Genomic DNA, 16,375 nt, shown 5'->3' with positions numbered 1-16,375 from the left:
GTGGCTGTGTGTCTGTCTTCACCAGCAGACCAAGTCAGGCAAGAACATTCAACACTTGACATCTTGGCACTTAAACTGTACCCACAAGGTCTGTGCAGACTCCTGCAGCAACCCTGTAACTCCCTAACCCCATAACCCATAACGCCCCCATTCTTTCAGAGTCCCAGGGTGGGACTTGTGACAGGAATGGGAAGTCCTGTTGTTTTGCACGTGCAGGTTGTTCTTGCAGTCCAAACCATGGCTGCAGAGTCATGGATTTGCACTTGTGTCAGAACAGCATCTGCAAAATACAGCTGAAAATTCTGACAGAGGCAACTGCAGCTGCAGAGAACTGAGTGGGTGGCCTGACCACCAGTCCAGGCTTTGGGAAGAGCTGTCCCCTACTGTGGCTTTTTGTTCTTTCCCCTTGTTGGTTTTTTTTTTTTTTCCCTCTAATTTCCCTAAGAAAGGGGCAGAAACAGGACAGAAAAAGCTGTCATCTCCCAAAAAGCCTCCGTGAGTTGACACAACAGAAGCAATGACTTCTCTGGCTTTCTTATGAGCTTTTGGAGCTCTATGGGTTTGGATTTCACAGTCAAAGATATGTTCACCCTAAGATGTAGATTCCTAATTCCCACTACTGCAAATGCTGGTTTGTTTGGATTTTAGGGATTTTTTTAGTTTTTCAGGATGTGATTTTGTTTAGGCTAATTTCCTAATGTTAAAAAATGAATCTAATACTGGTGTGTGTTTAGAATGCTCACTAATTATACCCATGTATTTGATATACCTGATTCATAGTGATGCCTTGTGGTACATACATGTTTTACTCCAGGCACTTTTGAAAACACAGGATCTTGATACAAGAGGTCATTTAAGCCATAGCCAGGGGGAATCCTTCTCTGAAGGAGCCACTGTGCTCTGCTGGGCTGGCCTCAAACTACCCCAGGTAACATCTCTGAAGCTGCAATGGTAATTTCTGCTACGCATCTTGTGTACCTGGATTCAAACCAGTGCAAGCTGAGAGGCAAAAACCCTCACCACACTCAGGGGCAGAGTCTAAAAGTCCAGCTCCAAACAAGATCCAGTGCAAAGCCTGCCCTGCTGCAGCCCTGCAAAGCCAGCAGCTCCAGCCCAGGAGGTGGAGAGGGGGTCTGAGCACAGCCCAAGGCTGGGAGATGCTGATGGGAGTCAGCTAAGAGGAGGGACAGGGGCTCTGACACCAGCCTGAGGGACTCAGTGTGTGTGGGACCTGTGGGCACTGCAAGCCTGCTCCTGAAACATGGCCCCTCCATGCACTGAAACCTCCAGGAACCCCAGGCAGGAGCAGCACTCCAGGCAGGGCTCCATCCCCCAGCACACCCACCACTCTCCCAGCCACCCATTATCATCCAAACACCTTGGACTACACAGAACTACACCCTGACCAGTTATTGTCTCTCTTTCTAAAGGCAGCTGCAGACTGATAAATGTCCTCATGAAAGAGAGTGGAGGGGGATTTACTGCAGCCTTTTAACTTCAGGCTTTCAAACTTGCTCCTGTGGTTCCCAAGAAGCTGAACTATGAGTGTTCTCTCCCTTGCTCAGACCTCGTGCAAAGTCTTTCTGCCAGGGGCAATAGGGGGGGACAGGGGGAGAGCAACCTCAACCCCACAAAAATGGGACATGCTAATGAAGATACTGACAGAACTGGACACCACCACTGAGTGCTGCAAAGAGAATTTACATAATGTTACTCTAACAGTTCAGTAAAAATGGCATCAGTAAAAGGAGGCTTTCAAGAAAGAAGTTACCCCCAAACACTCAGGGAGTGCAACTGAGATAGTTTCTGTTAGTTTCACTTTGTTACATAAATCACCATTGTTATTATTCTTATTATTATTATTTCTTACTTACGATGTTAAAAGAGCAGGAGGATACTTGAAATAAAAGGCTGTGCATGCACAAAACCCACACAAATAAATTCCAGTGATCCACCCTAGCACCAGGCACGGTGCCCTTCCCTGCCCACTGAGCTGAGCCCTCCCTTTAGGAGGAGTAGGGGAATTCATCACCAAATATACAGTATATTGTCATGGAATGATACCAGGAAACAAACAATACTAACAGGAGTCTGAACGTGTCCTTCACGTCATATTAATCTACTGTTTAACTCGGCAGAAAAGACAGTCAGGAAATAAAAGCTCAATTCACCCAGCCTGAGATCAAAACTGTCATGGCAATATTGGCAGGTTAGACCCTGATTCTTTAAATAGTACATTGCCTTTGTTAAACAAAAGTCATTCTTTTATTACATAATAGAGATTATAAATAAATGTAAAGTGTGCATGCAGTCAACTGCATATTATACAAGCAATATCTATGTTAATAATTGCTTTCTTTGGCAGGCCAGAATCCAGCTGGACATGCAATATTTACATATCAAAATCCTCGGTGTGTTCAAGTCATATTGGATGCAAGTGAAAATATATATGTATATATATTTACCATATACACACACATTTATATATATATATGTATAAAGGTATATATACACCTCTGCATATATACTGTATACATATATACACATAGGTATATGCTAAAAGTGGATTTCATCTTTTTCAGATTCAGGTGATGCAGGCCTCGAAACACTAAAAATATCCTGACAGGGTATCTGGGGAGGAGATTGGGGTGATAAATGAGACTTGGGGGAAGAGAGCTGGGATGCGTTCTTTTCAGACAATATTTGTAAAATTTCTGCCACCTGCTTCTCAAGGGCAGCCATCCTACTGCTTAGCAGCTGGATATCTTCTTTGAGTTCGTGCTTGACTTCCTGCAGCGTGGTTTGTAAGGCCTGCTCAGGAATGGGGTAGAAAGGACACCTAGCATCCGCCTGGATGGGGCTGTGCTCCAGGGGGCTGCGAGTCTCACCAGCTTTATCCAAGCGAAGGTCACTTTTTGTGATTCCACTGTCACAAGAGTCTGTTTTCCTCAGTGGGTTTTTATTTACACCGTTCTCCGAGTCATTGGACTTGGGGTCATCAGACAGCAACCCCATGGACTCGGCCTTTGTGACGTTGTTCCAGTCCTCCTTCTTCTCCTCGTGGGCGCCCATGGTGTTCTTCAGCCGGAGCCAGCCCTTCCCGTTCCCGTTCTTCATCCTCATGGGGCTGTTCACCTTGAGGCATTTCTGCTCTCCATTCCCGTTCGGCTTCAGCTCCATCACGTCGCGGTTGTTCTGCTTCACGGCCTCGCTGCTTTTCATGTAGGCCAGGGTGGTCTGGATGGGCGTGATCTGGGACACGGTGACCACGCTGGTGCCCGTGATGGAGGCCCCGTTCTGCACGCTCCTGCTTTCCACCTGCAGCTGGTTCCTCTCGGGGTCGGCGTGGGTGGAGCCCTGGTTGCGCATCTCCTTCTGCTGCTTGAATTTCTGGAAGAGTTTCCGCACGGGGTGGTCCACGGGGATGCTCAGGGTCACCTCGTTCTTCTGGCGCAGGCGCTCCTCTTCCTCCTTCTTGACATCGCTGATCTTCCTGAAGATGATCTGTGGGGGGATAAATCCACGACAGAGTCAGGACTCAAAGGACATTGCATGAAAATATTAATTTGAGATGGGTTAAAAGTCTTGAGAACAGCCATTTCTCTCTCCTTATTCTTAATTCTGATCTTCCTTTCCATCTTAACTATTTGTAGCTATTTCAAATGGAGCCGATCAAGAGACAGCAACCTCAAGGTTAACCACTATAGATAGGGTACTTACACACACACACACACTTTCTTAACAGGATACATTAAAGGTGGGTTTCACCTTTTTCTTGATGCAGAAAATACTACTACTTGAAAAACTAAAAATATCCCAACACCAACAGAAGGAAAGAAACGGAACAAAGAGAAGAAAGCCCTTGACAAAGAACCCAAATACTGTGATGCCAACCTACCCATTACTCACACTCATACCTGCTCTGTCACTATCTTTAGTACAGATCAAAAGGAAACAGTAATTCAGCAGGGACTACACAGCTGCAAGACAAATTCAATGTACACACCCTTCCAGAGGCTGCAAAATCCCAGCTTGCTCAATACTTTTTGATTTTGCTGTTAGGTTTAGGGTTTTTTAGGAGTGTTGGAGGTTCCCCATGGGCCACATGTGTGGCTTCACACACTTTACAAGTGTTTACGGCAGAATTAGTATGTCTAATATGTGTAGGTGAACTGGAAGCACCACGGAGAAGCAGCATAACAGGGCTGTGTGTGGCTCTAAATCCCAGCAATATCCACCCTCTCATCGTGCCATGCCATCTAAAGCTGAGTTATTTCACCCAGCAGCATGTCTCAGGCTGCTACAGAAAAAGGAATTTGAGCCTTTCTGAGGAAGCTGAGAGACGATTCACAGAGCAAAATCTTTTTGTTGATTTTCTGCATGTTACTCATATGATTTTTTATTTTTATTTTTAGGTTCATCCAGTTTTCTTGAATGTGGGACTGGGAATCTGGGAAACTGGTTCTCTGTTTGACAACACTGTGAAAAGCAGCCTGTGATTAAATACAAATATGGACTGTGAAGGGATAGTGTGGTAAGAAAAGGAAAACAAAGCCCTTGAAATACACAAACAAAACCCTGTGTCAGTCAGCCGTAGGCTTTTGAAATATCAACTTGAGTATCCATATTTGAGAATCTATTTACTTTCAAGTCTCACATCTTCAGAAGTCAGCAGAGAAGTGCCACGATGGCAACAGATCCTTCACTGCATGAATCTAGGATGAGCTGGACTTCAAAGCTTCATTAGAGAGCTTTCAAATGCAGTTGGTATCTCCTTGCCTGCTGCTGATAGACACAGCTGCTTATAATAATTTGGTTAACTTGCTTATTAGAAGCCCAGTTAAAAAAAAATACAAACAAAACCAAGGGACAACCATGGAAGTTACTTTAATGTGACTACTCTGACCTAGATGCAGTGACACATTCCCTCATTTGGAGATTCCCCTTCATTAGCAGCTGCCCTCATGGAGCTTTTCTCTCTCTCTCTCTCTCTCTCTCTCTCTCTCTCCCCCAGGCCACTCTCAAGAGCAAATAATGGCAAAGGAAACTGCCCTTGATTCAAAACTGAGTGATCCCATTTAATTGAAGCCACGCTCTCTAAAGGCACATTTGGAAGGTGGGTTTTGTGTGATGTTTTGTTTGTGCCTCTCCTGCCCCAGAGGGCAGCGCAGCACCTCTGGCAGAAGATGCAGCAGTGAAAGCAACCAGCTGCAAGGGATGTGTCCCCAAGGAGTGTCTCAGGGGACATGGCTGGTTCCTCTCATGGTGTCCCCGTTTGGCTGTGCTGCTCTGCCTTGTGCTGAGTCCCTGAAAACATCTGCAGTGGGGGAAACATCCTCTCTACCCAATGCTTTACAAGGTTGTGTAGGGACAGGACAAAAGGAGAATGGCTTTAAAATGAGAGTAGGTTTAGACTGGATGCTAGCAAGAAATTATTTACTCTGAGAGTGGTGAGGCCCTGGCACAGGGTGGCCAGAGCAGCTGTGGCTGCCCCACACCTGGGAGTGTTCAAGGCCAGGTTGGATGGGGCTTGGAGCAACCTGGGATAGAGGAAGGTGTCCCCGCCTATGGCAGGGGGCTGGAAATGGATGATCTTTAAAGTCCCTTCCAACCCAAACCATTCTGTGTTTCCATGATTCCCCTGCTTTCTGGCCATGAATCTGTCTCACAGCTTGAGCCCCCTGCCCTCCTGCAGGCAGCCTGTGCCTGGCAGCTGCTGTCCAGAGGCAGTGGGGCATGCTGGAAGGGAAGGATGCTGGAAGGGAGGAAGCTCCAGCAGCCTGTCACAGGCCCACAGTGCTTCCCTGGCCAGTGCAGGACTGGATGTGCCCTTGGGAAAGGCAGGAGGCAACTCTGACAACTTCTGTCCTACTGCATGTTTACAATAACCAGAATGACAGCAACAAAGACCACAGCAGCAGTTTTTGATTCCTCTCCCAAAGCTTGCACTTCTCTGAAAATTACCCTCACCTCCCTCTCTCCCCCAGTCCAATCTTGGTTCTTTTATCCTTCTTCTAGACTAAGTTCAAACCTTCTGCAGACAGAGGTTATCTCCCTGCACAGAGTATAATTACCAGTGACTGCTGCTGCTGGGTTTGGCAGAAGAAAAGCCAAAACCTCTCTAATCTGACACCACCTGTACCTCACACTCCTGAAGTGTGTCCTTATAAAAGTCAGGAAATTACTGTGAAGCTTTTTGCCCCAGAACCACTTGCCCAGGTGTCATTTGGATGGGTTGATCCCAGTGGCAGAGGGGTCCAAGCCTGAGTGCTGCTGTGACTCAGAGCAGAGCAAACACTTTGGGAACAGCAGAAAGGGATGGTGGCCAAGGTGGCAAATGCCATCAGCTACACTATGTGAATCTAGTCTGCTGTGTGAGGCCAAGGACCCACTGACCACTCACAGCCATGAGCTTTACCCCTACTGTATGGCCATGCAGTGAAGACACACACCTAAAGCCCTGCTGTCACCTGCTCAGAACATGTTCTCTCAGCTTCCTGCAGGACACAGGCTGACAGAGCTCTTCAATGAATTATTTCCCTTTTCTTCTTTTGGGACAGAAAATGCTCCAGCCTGGAATGGTTCTGGGCAGCTCCTCTGAAGAAGCAGACCTGCCACATGCTGATTAGTGCAGAAAATGCCTAGGGACTCAGAAATCCAGGGGTTAGCTGAGAGTCAAGGATTCAGGACTGATCTATCTCAGAGGAGCCCTATTTCCAATGGAGCAAACGTGGGCTGGAGCACAGCCCTGGGCCTACTCCCCCCTTGGCTTTCTCATGTAACCTGTAGGTGTTCATAACTGTTATTTTCTTTTTCACTCTGAAATGCATAACCAAGCAGACCCTCACATCCCAGCTGACCCTGTGGGATAATGGCACTTTGGATGGAGACTGAGGTCTTGGTCCTCACTCTCCCACTGAACTACTCTGCCAAGGAAATCATTTCACCCCATGGAGAACTTCCCCCTCTTCCTTCCCCTCAACCAAGGAAGATGCACCCCTAGCACAGCAAGGATCCAGTTTTGGTCAGGAGTACTTGAGAGCAGTAGAATATGTACAAGTAAAAGAAAAGAAAGTTCCTACACAAAGAACTGAAGAAAGAAACCCAAGATGTGAATTCTAGCACTAACAGAGCAATAGTTATTTTTCATTACCAATTTTTTCCATATTAGGAGATTTTTCATGTGGCTGGATTTAATCTGCTTCCACAGAGGTTTAAACTAAACCAGAATAGTTAAAATGTGTTTATATTTACAAATGTTTACATGGAAACTTAATTCTATTAATGTCTAATAAATTTAACCAGCTTTTTTTCTTCAAAAATAAGAATTGAAAAACATTTCATGCAGTCTGACATTTCTCTGCAGATTGGGAGAGCATTATTTTGAAATCTTAAATTGGATGAGCTATTTAATTTGTCCCTGACCCTTCTCAGAGATGTTACACATAGGCCTGCCCAAATGTGTGTTCCAGGAATAGTCACAGTCTTTAAAGAAGAAGCTGAATTAAGAGTGTATAGAGTTTATTTCAAGGAGTAAAGAGCCACACTCCTGTCTCACACCAAGTTCTAAATTCATTAATGCAACAGACATCAAGTGCAGGACTCAACTTCCTTTATGGATCAGATTGTGAAAGACAGTTCCATGTGGTACGAATTTTGTCCCAGGGGTCCAGGTTCCTGGGTTTCTCTTAGTGTATTTATTTTGGGTAGAAGGGGCAACAGAGATGAGATTAATTACTGAGCTGGCAAAGATGAAGCAGAAGTTAACTGACATTCAGCCATGGGGACTGAAATACTCAAGTTACCTATGAGGCAGGTATGGAGGAGAAACCAGCATTTTGAGATTCTCCATCTGATCTCAACCTCAGGCTCCTTTCCCTCCCTTCCACACCAAGAGGTAACTGATGTGAGTGTAAACTCTGTCCCTTCCAAAGGGGGACCTTACCCCAGGTCCTGGCAATGGATATGTCACTGCTGGAGCAGCTCCTGTGAGGTGCCAGCTTGTATAACCAGCCCCAAAGCCAAGTGCAGATGAGGGCACCAGCAATGAGGAGTCAAAGCTGAGACACACACACTGAATTAAAGAGTAAAGCTGTGGCCTTTTCAGGTGCTTTGAAATGCATCCCTTGTCTGCTGTCTTTTTCTGTAGCAGTACTGTGGAAATCATCCCTCCATGACCTTGCTCCATCCAGGAGATCTGCACAAAGATCCCTTAATAAGTGACTCCAAGGCAGGTATGTGAAGGGATTACAGAGCTGGTAAAAGTCTGGAAGAATTACAGTGAGTTCATAAAAAGTGGCAGCTGTTTGACCAGAGATCATCCTGTCCTGTGCCTGAACATCCCATGCTGTTGTTAGTGGTGTTCAAGGTGTGCCTGCTCCTCTCCACAGAAATGCACAGAAAGGGACAGCCACGGATCCAAAGGGAGCACAGTTGTCATGGTGATGGATGCAGTGTGTGTGCACTGACTGGGAGGGAGAGAGGGAAGGAGGGAGGGAGAGCCACACAGAGCCACCAAAAAGCAAAGATTTTTCCAGTGTGAAGACCTTGTCCTGGGAGAATTGGTTTGACTTAGCTCACTGGACATTTCTGCAGCAGAAACATCACACTTCAGTCCCCAGAGCTACATCCACTCAGTAACCACAGGTCACTCTCATTAAAGCACAGACCAGGCTGATGTCAGTGCTGATCATCTCTCAAAAGTTTGTTTCAGGGATAATTATATTGTCTGATTCAATGCCTTGTAAGAGCCCCATCTCCCTTGCATCTGATTGTTCACAACCCAATGTATTTGTCCAGATGCCTGTATTTTTGTTCCTATTTATTACAGCAACTTCTTAGAAGGCATCTGAGATCAGTGAATAAGAATCAGAGAATTACAGAATCATGAAGGTTGGAATCAAGATCATCAAGTTAATGGTTGATGATCTTGATTCATTCCTCAGGTTAATAAATTTGAAGAAACAGAGGGCTCTTTTTAACCTGCACCCACCTGGCAGCACAGGTCCAGAGCTGTACTTGAAAATACTGCAGATGGAGCAAGTGGGATGAGCAGACAAAGTGAGTTGGAGCTCCCCAAGTGATGGAGGCAGGATTTCAAGGAAATGCACCCTTCCTTGAACCACACTGCAGAGCTGGCAGCTGGATTGCAGTTGGCTGAGACCTACCCAGCAGCTCCTTCACCAGCTTTCAGATCCCACCAGAAGGATTTGGACTGGTCCACCTCCTCCAGGAATGTCTAATTCCCAACCAAAAAGGGAATTAGAGTGTCCTCACAAGGTGTGTTGGTCTTGGCTCCCTTTTATATAAGCTTTTTTTTTTTATTTTGGAAATAGGAGAGCTGCCTTCCCTTGCCTCCTTAGCCTGAAATTACACAAGCTGAGTCGAAGCTGGCAAATGGAATTTAAAAGTTTTAAGTGGTATAACCAATATCCAATACTGCAATAACACAGATCTCATTTCCTTTGGAAATAATGCTACAAGGCTGTACAACATAAATTTCCATAAAGATGTCTGCAAAAAAATACTATTAATTTTCACATCTTGGAGTGCACTGTACAAAAGTAATTTACATTTTTGTCATGCTAATGTGGAAGGCAGATTTATGTCAGATCCAGGATTTAGACACAGAATACTCCAGCACAGACATGTGTGCTATTTCCTGCTCCTGAAAATACTTAATACATAAATACAGAAATACATTTCCTGCCCCATAAAATACACCCAATTTCCAGAGCACAGACACTCAGAACAGGGCTCACCTACGAAGCCTCTGTCTGCATCTGAACTCACCCTCCAGGAGCCCTGCGCAGCAGAGGGAGGAAGACAAAGGCACTTGGAAGGTGTGAGTCATTTCTTTCACCTGCAGCTGGATGTTAAAGCAGGTCAGACAAGCTGTACCCTGAGCTGCCTGCTTGTCTCTGGTGTCTGCACAGCGAGCTCCGTGCCTGTCACCTCTGAGCAGACACCCTCCATGGATGGGGGGGATGGAGGATTCAAATCCCCACCTCTGGCAGTGCAAATGTCAGGGTTTGGTGCAGAGTGTGTAAAAAAGCCTCCTGTTTCTATTCTCTATGTATGTGTGTGTGTGTTTTGCACCTTTCATCTGATGCTGGTTTTATTTCCACCCCAGCATGTTGGGAATTGCCAGCTCCTGGCTGGGATGAATTCCCCACAGCCTCAGGGCCCAGCCAGTCCTTACAGACAAACTTTATTCTTTCAAAAGCTGCAGAGGGAGGACAAGCCATGACTGCCTGAGAGACCCTGCCAGCCTGGTGGGTCTCAGTGAGAGCTTGAGGAAAATCAGAAGGAGCATCCCATCATGCGAGCAATGGCCTGGGAAGGGTTTGCAGTGCCAGGGGTGGGAGTGATCCCAGCAGGATCTGTCCTACAACACCTGGAGTGGGATGAGCTTTGCAGTGCAAAAGGGTGGGTGTGCCGAACAGACACATCTCAGGTGGTCTCCAATCTCCTGGATGAACCACCAGCAGGGAAAGGAAACCCACCCCTTCCTCCTTATTCTCGCTACACTTCCAAAGAAAACCTTCCAGCAGGGGAATGGAGATGCCCTTCCCACAGCCCCTGGGACATTGGAAACCACCTGAGATGTGAAACCCACCCTTTTGCACTGCAAAGCTCATCCCACCCCAGGTGTTGTAGGACAGATCCTGCTTGGATCACTCCCCTTGGATCACTCCCCTTGGATCATTCCCAGCACTGGCACTGCCAAACCCTGCAAACCCTTCCCAGGCCATTGCTCTGATGGGCTCAGGGGGCTCTGGGATGCTGCATCCCTCAGTCCTTGAGGACTGGTCCCCTCTAGGAGCCTTTAACTATCAAAACAGGACATATTTGGGATCCTCTTTTCTGATATTCTGAAAACTAGGCCAGTACAACCTAATTCCTAATGTATAACCCATGGTGAAAAGGCTTGCTCCAAAATGAACGTGTTTTTAAAATCTAGGCAGGTCCCAGAGAACTAGACTCACTATTAATACTTGATGTTAAAATGCTTTTAAATCTTATTTTTCAGATTCTCTTTTTCAGAAAGTTCCCAAGACATTACTAATACCTGATACTAAAATGCTTTTAAATCTTATTTTACAGATATTATCTTTTTAAAAAAACAAAAAATTATATTAAAAAAACCTTCCTTTTTTGTTTACATTAATTAAAAAGTGAATTTAAAAAGTCAAGCTATGAAAGACTAGACAGAAATGGATTAATAGGAAATGACCCCACACAAGCCTTTAGGCTGCTTCTCCTAATTCACTCCTGCAAATCTCCATAAACTCTTTGCTCACTTTATTAATCTGCACTCCAAGGATGCAGAGTAGATGGTTTGAAATGATGGCTTTATTGTTCTTCTGCTCTGTACACTCCTCAGCTAGCTTCACTTTGATGTGAAATTCAGCCTCAAAAACAAACTGCTCTAACAACTCTTCTAATTGCTCTCCAGTAAATTCCCCTTAATCCTCCTGTCCCAGGAACTGTTTTGTGTTAAACCACTGCTCCATCTGCGTGTGAGAAAGGAATCACTGTCCTTGGCTGTGCAGTGAAAATGACTGACTGCTGAGCAATTAGTTAATCTCCAGGATAGGGATGTCTCACTAAACAGTCTTTCATGCTGGATTTTGGAGGAAAAGAAGATTTCTGCAGGTTAGTCTTCCAGCTGCTTGAAAGAAACAGTAAATAATAGCCTTTCTGCAAATTTCCATTGATCCTCACTTCACAGACACAGTAACATGCTACAGCAAAAGCTTCCTACCAAGCACATTTTAATTTTGCTTTGGAGAAACTGTATTCACACACATTCTTCCTCAGCAACTATTGAATTGACCTGCAAAAGATGTGAAGATTTCCAATCCAAGTAACAAAGTGATGTTGCTTCAAGGAAATGAGAATTATTTCCATGATGCTGAAAAAGCCCTTTTAAGGGATATTTAGTGGCTTTTTATGTGCAAGGAAGAGGTTCATTCTTTTATGATGACTTAATAAAGATCTTTGTCTCCCAAGCTGCTCATCTAAAGAAAAATCAGGACATGTAATGAGGGAGACACCTTTAGAAAAGCACAACAACAGCCAATTACAGATTTCCAAAGTCCAGAAATTCCATCATCTCTTTACTGCTTGTCCTGCTGTTTAGAAATTGATTACTGTAGGTCAAATTTTAATCTGGTTCCATTTCATGTTCACAATGAATTCTCACAGCACCTGAGTACTCTTGCAGAGAGACATCTGTGCACGCCGGCAGCCAATTAGGCTGATCTGCATTTATGAAAAAACATGAATATTAAGAAGAAAGTGGTTGAGAGCTTGACCCATCCTCTTCATACTTAGTATGGATCTGAAGTCATCCTGGTTTCATTTAAAATATGTCTGGATGGAAGAAGAAAGAGGAGAGAAGCGGGCAGAGATCCAAGTCTCATTTGTCACATCCCTGGAGCACCGTGGCCAAACACTCAGAGCATCAGGCTGGGATTCACAGGGATGGATTATCCTGCTGGCCTGACCTTCAGCCAAGTGGGAAGTCCTCGACAAATCACTCTTCATGTCTCCATCTCCCCCAGTGTAAGAAAGGATAATAACACTGCCCTCATTTCCCCAATTAACTGGAAATCCCTCTGTCACTGGTAACTATTTACAACTGAGAGGCTAAAACCCATGGCTGACAGCAGAGAGAGGTCACTGTGCTGGCCTGTTGCCAAAATTGAGGCAGTTCATAAAAAAAAAACAAAACAAAACACAGGCACAAAAGAATGCATATAGGCGTCCTCAGGGTTTCAGCTGGACATCAAGGGCCCAGGGCAGTGGTGCCCTGAGATGTTTAGGGCAGTGCACAATGGATGTACAGTGCTACATGAAGTCCTGTCCTCAACCCCTGAGACAACAATCTCAGATAGATTAAAGGTACTGACACCTACTGACACCTGCTCTGCAAGGAAGGATCAGTCAGATCACTCAGCTGGCCTGATGGATTCTTTAAATGTGTGATTACATGTTCAGCCAAAAGTGGGCTGAGCTATGGAGTCAGATTTCCAAAAGAAATGCCAAAACCTTCTCCTCCCTTGGCAAAATTATACAATTTTCCACCAACTACAAGAGCATTATCTGAGAGCAGCTCAGTTTCCTCTTCTGTTCTTTCAGTCACTCAGGCCTGAGCACCTCCTGCCCAGAGATGCCTCCACCTTTTCATATCCCAGCAGAAAACAACTCATGGATTTCTTGTGGCTGCAGGTTCAGCTGTTGTCTCTGATGTCTGCTGGGCTCTGTCTGCTTGGAAAGGGATGCTGAAGAAGGGCACTGTGCTCCTTTGGAAGTGGGGAGCTTTGCCACTGATTTTAAATGAGACTCTGGAATTAGAATTGATTGCTTATCTTTGCTGCTTTCTCACTCACTATTTTCTGTTTTCTTTGCTGTAACCAAACAGCAGATGCTTTAGCATGTTGCAGAGCAGACAGATTCAGAATGATTTCTGCAATACTATCCAAGTGAGCAAAATGCTCCTTCCACATACAAAATCATTTCAATCAATAAACCAGAAAGGCTACTTTGTTTATGAGTTTATGGTGGCTTTCAACCAGGGTCTGCTGCTGCTTGGCCTTGTAAGATCAGTCTGTTGCAGAGTGAAGTATTGATCTGTGTGGCCTCAGAAGGATTGTGACCATGGTCACAGCTCCTCTTGGGCTCCTGTCACAACTGGGAGCAAAGAAGCCCAGCTTCAGCCTCCTAACTCCTTTTCAGGACCCTAAATCCTACACTGAACTCAATAAAAAGACAAAACTGGATTAGAGAGTTGAAATAATGCATTGAATCAGAGTCTATTCTGTTTTTTGTATATCACATCGAGTTGGTTAAACATGGGGAAATTGAGCAGAGGACAATTTGAGTATGACTGCTGCAGTGTAACTATTACTGAGCAGTGTCTTATGGGCACCCCTGTTCCCTCTCACTGGTTAGGTTTATCCACTTTGGGATTTAAATTCACACCTTCCTTCACTCCCTAACAACCCTCCCATGTAAACAAGTCTAATCTGGACTGGTCCTTTTGTGGGTGAGTAAACTACTTGCAGATGTGCTCTTGATGCAGAGTATCCCATATTCATCTCTCCTTCCCCTTTCTCTGTTCTTCCTTGTGGATGCAATTATTAGAGAGCAAAGGGCAAGGGAGATATTTCTCCTATTTCTTTGTCTGGCATTAAAACAGAGGGAAAAGCAGATTTCTCTTGACAGGATTTCTTGGGTTTTTTTTCCATTTTGCAGATGTTTCTTTCTCCTGCAAGAAGGGAAGCTGAGGTACTTACAGAGGGGGAAAGAGGAGCCCTGCAGATGGCTAAAAACCCAAGCCTATTAGACCCAAGATTTTTCACTGCATGTGGAAGTGAATCCCAGCAAAGACAGCCTCCACCCACCCCAACCAGACCATCTCATGGCTTTCAGAGAACCACACAGATGTAAGGAGATGGTGACATGTGGCACCACGTGGCGCGCCACAACCACGCTGTCACCACCAACCCTGCCAGCACATCACCATCAGGTACTCCAGGGTTTAGGAGCCAGAGGGAGCTTCCCACTGCCTCCCAGCCCAGCTGAGGGATGCTGTGCTCACTGCCAGACAGTTTCCTCTTCCACAGGACAGCTCCCAACTCCATCAGGCAGGCTGGGTCCTTGCAAACTTATATTGACTGGCTGCTGGATCAATATCTGCTATTGGCACTGGCCTAATGAAATGTCAGTCAGCAGCACTGCCAATTGATCCACACTCATCTGTGCTGCAGATTAGTCGCTGTCTCTGCATTGTACCAGAGATGATTAAAAGAAGAAAACAGCCTTCAGTTCTCCCAGGATCTCCTAAGGGCGCCACGCTCCTGGGCAGGGAGAGGGAAACACAGTTCAAAGCCTGCAGATGACAGCAGGGTGGTTTGAGCTTGGGGCACACTGCAGAAACAGGGGAAAAGTGCCAAAAGACTTTGCAAGTTGCTCTTCAGCCTGATTTAACTTGGAGCAGAAAATCAATCACCAATAATAATGTGCAGCACTAATCCAGCCCTCCCCTCTCCCTGCACTGGAGGAAGTTGGATTTACGTAGCTGCCATTGGTGCCAGAGGCCAGCACCAGGGCACAGAGAGGTCGTGCATCGCTGGCCCAGGGTCACTGAGCTGCTCCGTGGATAAGCTGGGGGGATGGAGGCAAGGTTTCCAACCTAAAGCCTCTAAAGTAGGGAAATCCATACTGCAAAAAGATTAAACATACAAACATATATTTTTAGAAATAAAAAAACCCAAAATGTATTAGTATAATAAGAATCTTTCTTTTCACCACTGTCCTGTCTAGTATGTAAAGTTCTGGATTTGAAATAATTGAAAGGGCTCACCTTTAATTGCAGTTAATTGCTGAAATTAAATCCAGACCAGGACAATTTACTGCTTCTTAGGTTTTTGTTGGAAGAGGGGTGAGGAGTGAGGCAGAACTATTTCTGTTTATTTAGTAACAAAGGTTGTGCTTTTATTCCAATGAAAAAATATCAAAATCCTCATGTTTGGCATCTGGCCAGCCCTGTTTGTGCAGTGTTCCTGCACATCCCCAGCACAAAGCCACTCAGAACATGGGCACAGAGGATTTGCAGAATTTGTGTTTTCTTCTCTGCATTTTTGCCTCTTATTGCTTTTTGCCTGAAGACTAAATGGTCTCACTAAATGCCTAAGAGAGTCTCTCCATTTACAAAGTAATACATCAGCAAAAGAATTGCAAATTGTTCCCCAAATATACTACTCTCTGTTGTCTGCTTTAAGTGGAAATTTAAATTAATTGGAATCATTATGGCTTTCTTTTTTAACTTAAATATTACTGTACCAGACTATAAAGTGCCTGAAATTTCATCTGAAGTCTTCAGACCTGAAAAATCATTTTGCAACTGAAAGATTTTTCATTTTTTTCCAGCTATATCCACTAGCCCAATAAAAAATAACACCCGTTGCTATCAGCCTTGCTTCTGACATTGAGAACATTCCACCTGGCTTTCAGAAACCTTGGTTTTATATGGAATGTGCCACCAGCTACTGTGTTGACTTCATCACTTTCAAGGTTTTGTTAATTTATTGAAAAGCTTTTACAGCAGGAGCTTCAATTAGAACAATGCACTTCCATTGCCATGCAAGGTAGAACACCCACCATCAGTTTTGTTTGTAAGTGCTAAGTCAGAAATGAAGAAATAATTTAAAAAACCCAAATGCAAGGGACAAGGGGCAGCCTCTACCTAGAAGAGCCAAGACTCCAGCTTGTATTACAAAACAGGGAGGTAAAAAATGCTGCTCAGTCACTGTCAGATATCCCTGACCTCAACCAGGGCTACTAACAGAGACCAGTTTAGGGGAGA

At 45.0% G+C, this 16,375-nt stretch overlaps 1 protein-coding gene across 1 annotated transcript in view; it reads right to left on the bottom strand.

Annotated features, from left to right (window-relative positions):
• Nucleotides 1-2,246: 2,246 nt before the first annotated feature.
• The window catches only part of KCNH5 (potassium voltage-gated channel subfamily H member 5), a 140,051-nt gene continuing 125,922 nt past the window's right edge, over nucleotides 2,247-16,375 (bottom strand). The window contains exon 11 of the mRNA XM_005417944.2: nucleotides 2,247-3,504. Within this exon, the coding sequence (XP_005418001.2) occupies nucleotides 2,557-3,504 (948 nt within the window). The 3' untranslated portion in view covers nucleotides 2,247-2,556. The remainder of the gene's footprint in view (nucleotides 3,505-16,375) is intronic.

The sequence above is a fragment of the Geospiza fortis genome, unplaced genomic scaffold (assembly GCF_000277835.1).
Source record: "Geospiza fortis unplaced genomic scaffold, GeoFor_1.0 scaffold23, whole genome shotgun sequence".
NCBI classification, from domain to species: domain Eukaryota; kingdom Metazoa; phylum Chordata; class Aves; order Passeriformes; family Thraupidae; genus Geospiza; species Geospiza fortis.
The sequence above is the reverse complement of the archived record's forward strand: the minus strand, read 5'-3'. Positions and strand labels throughout refer to the sequence as shown.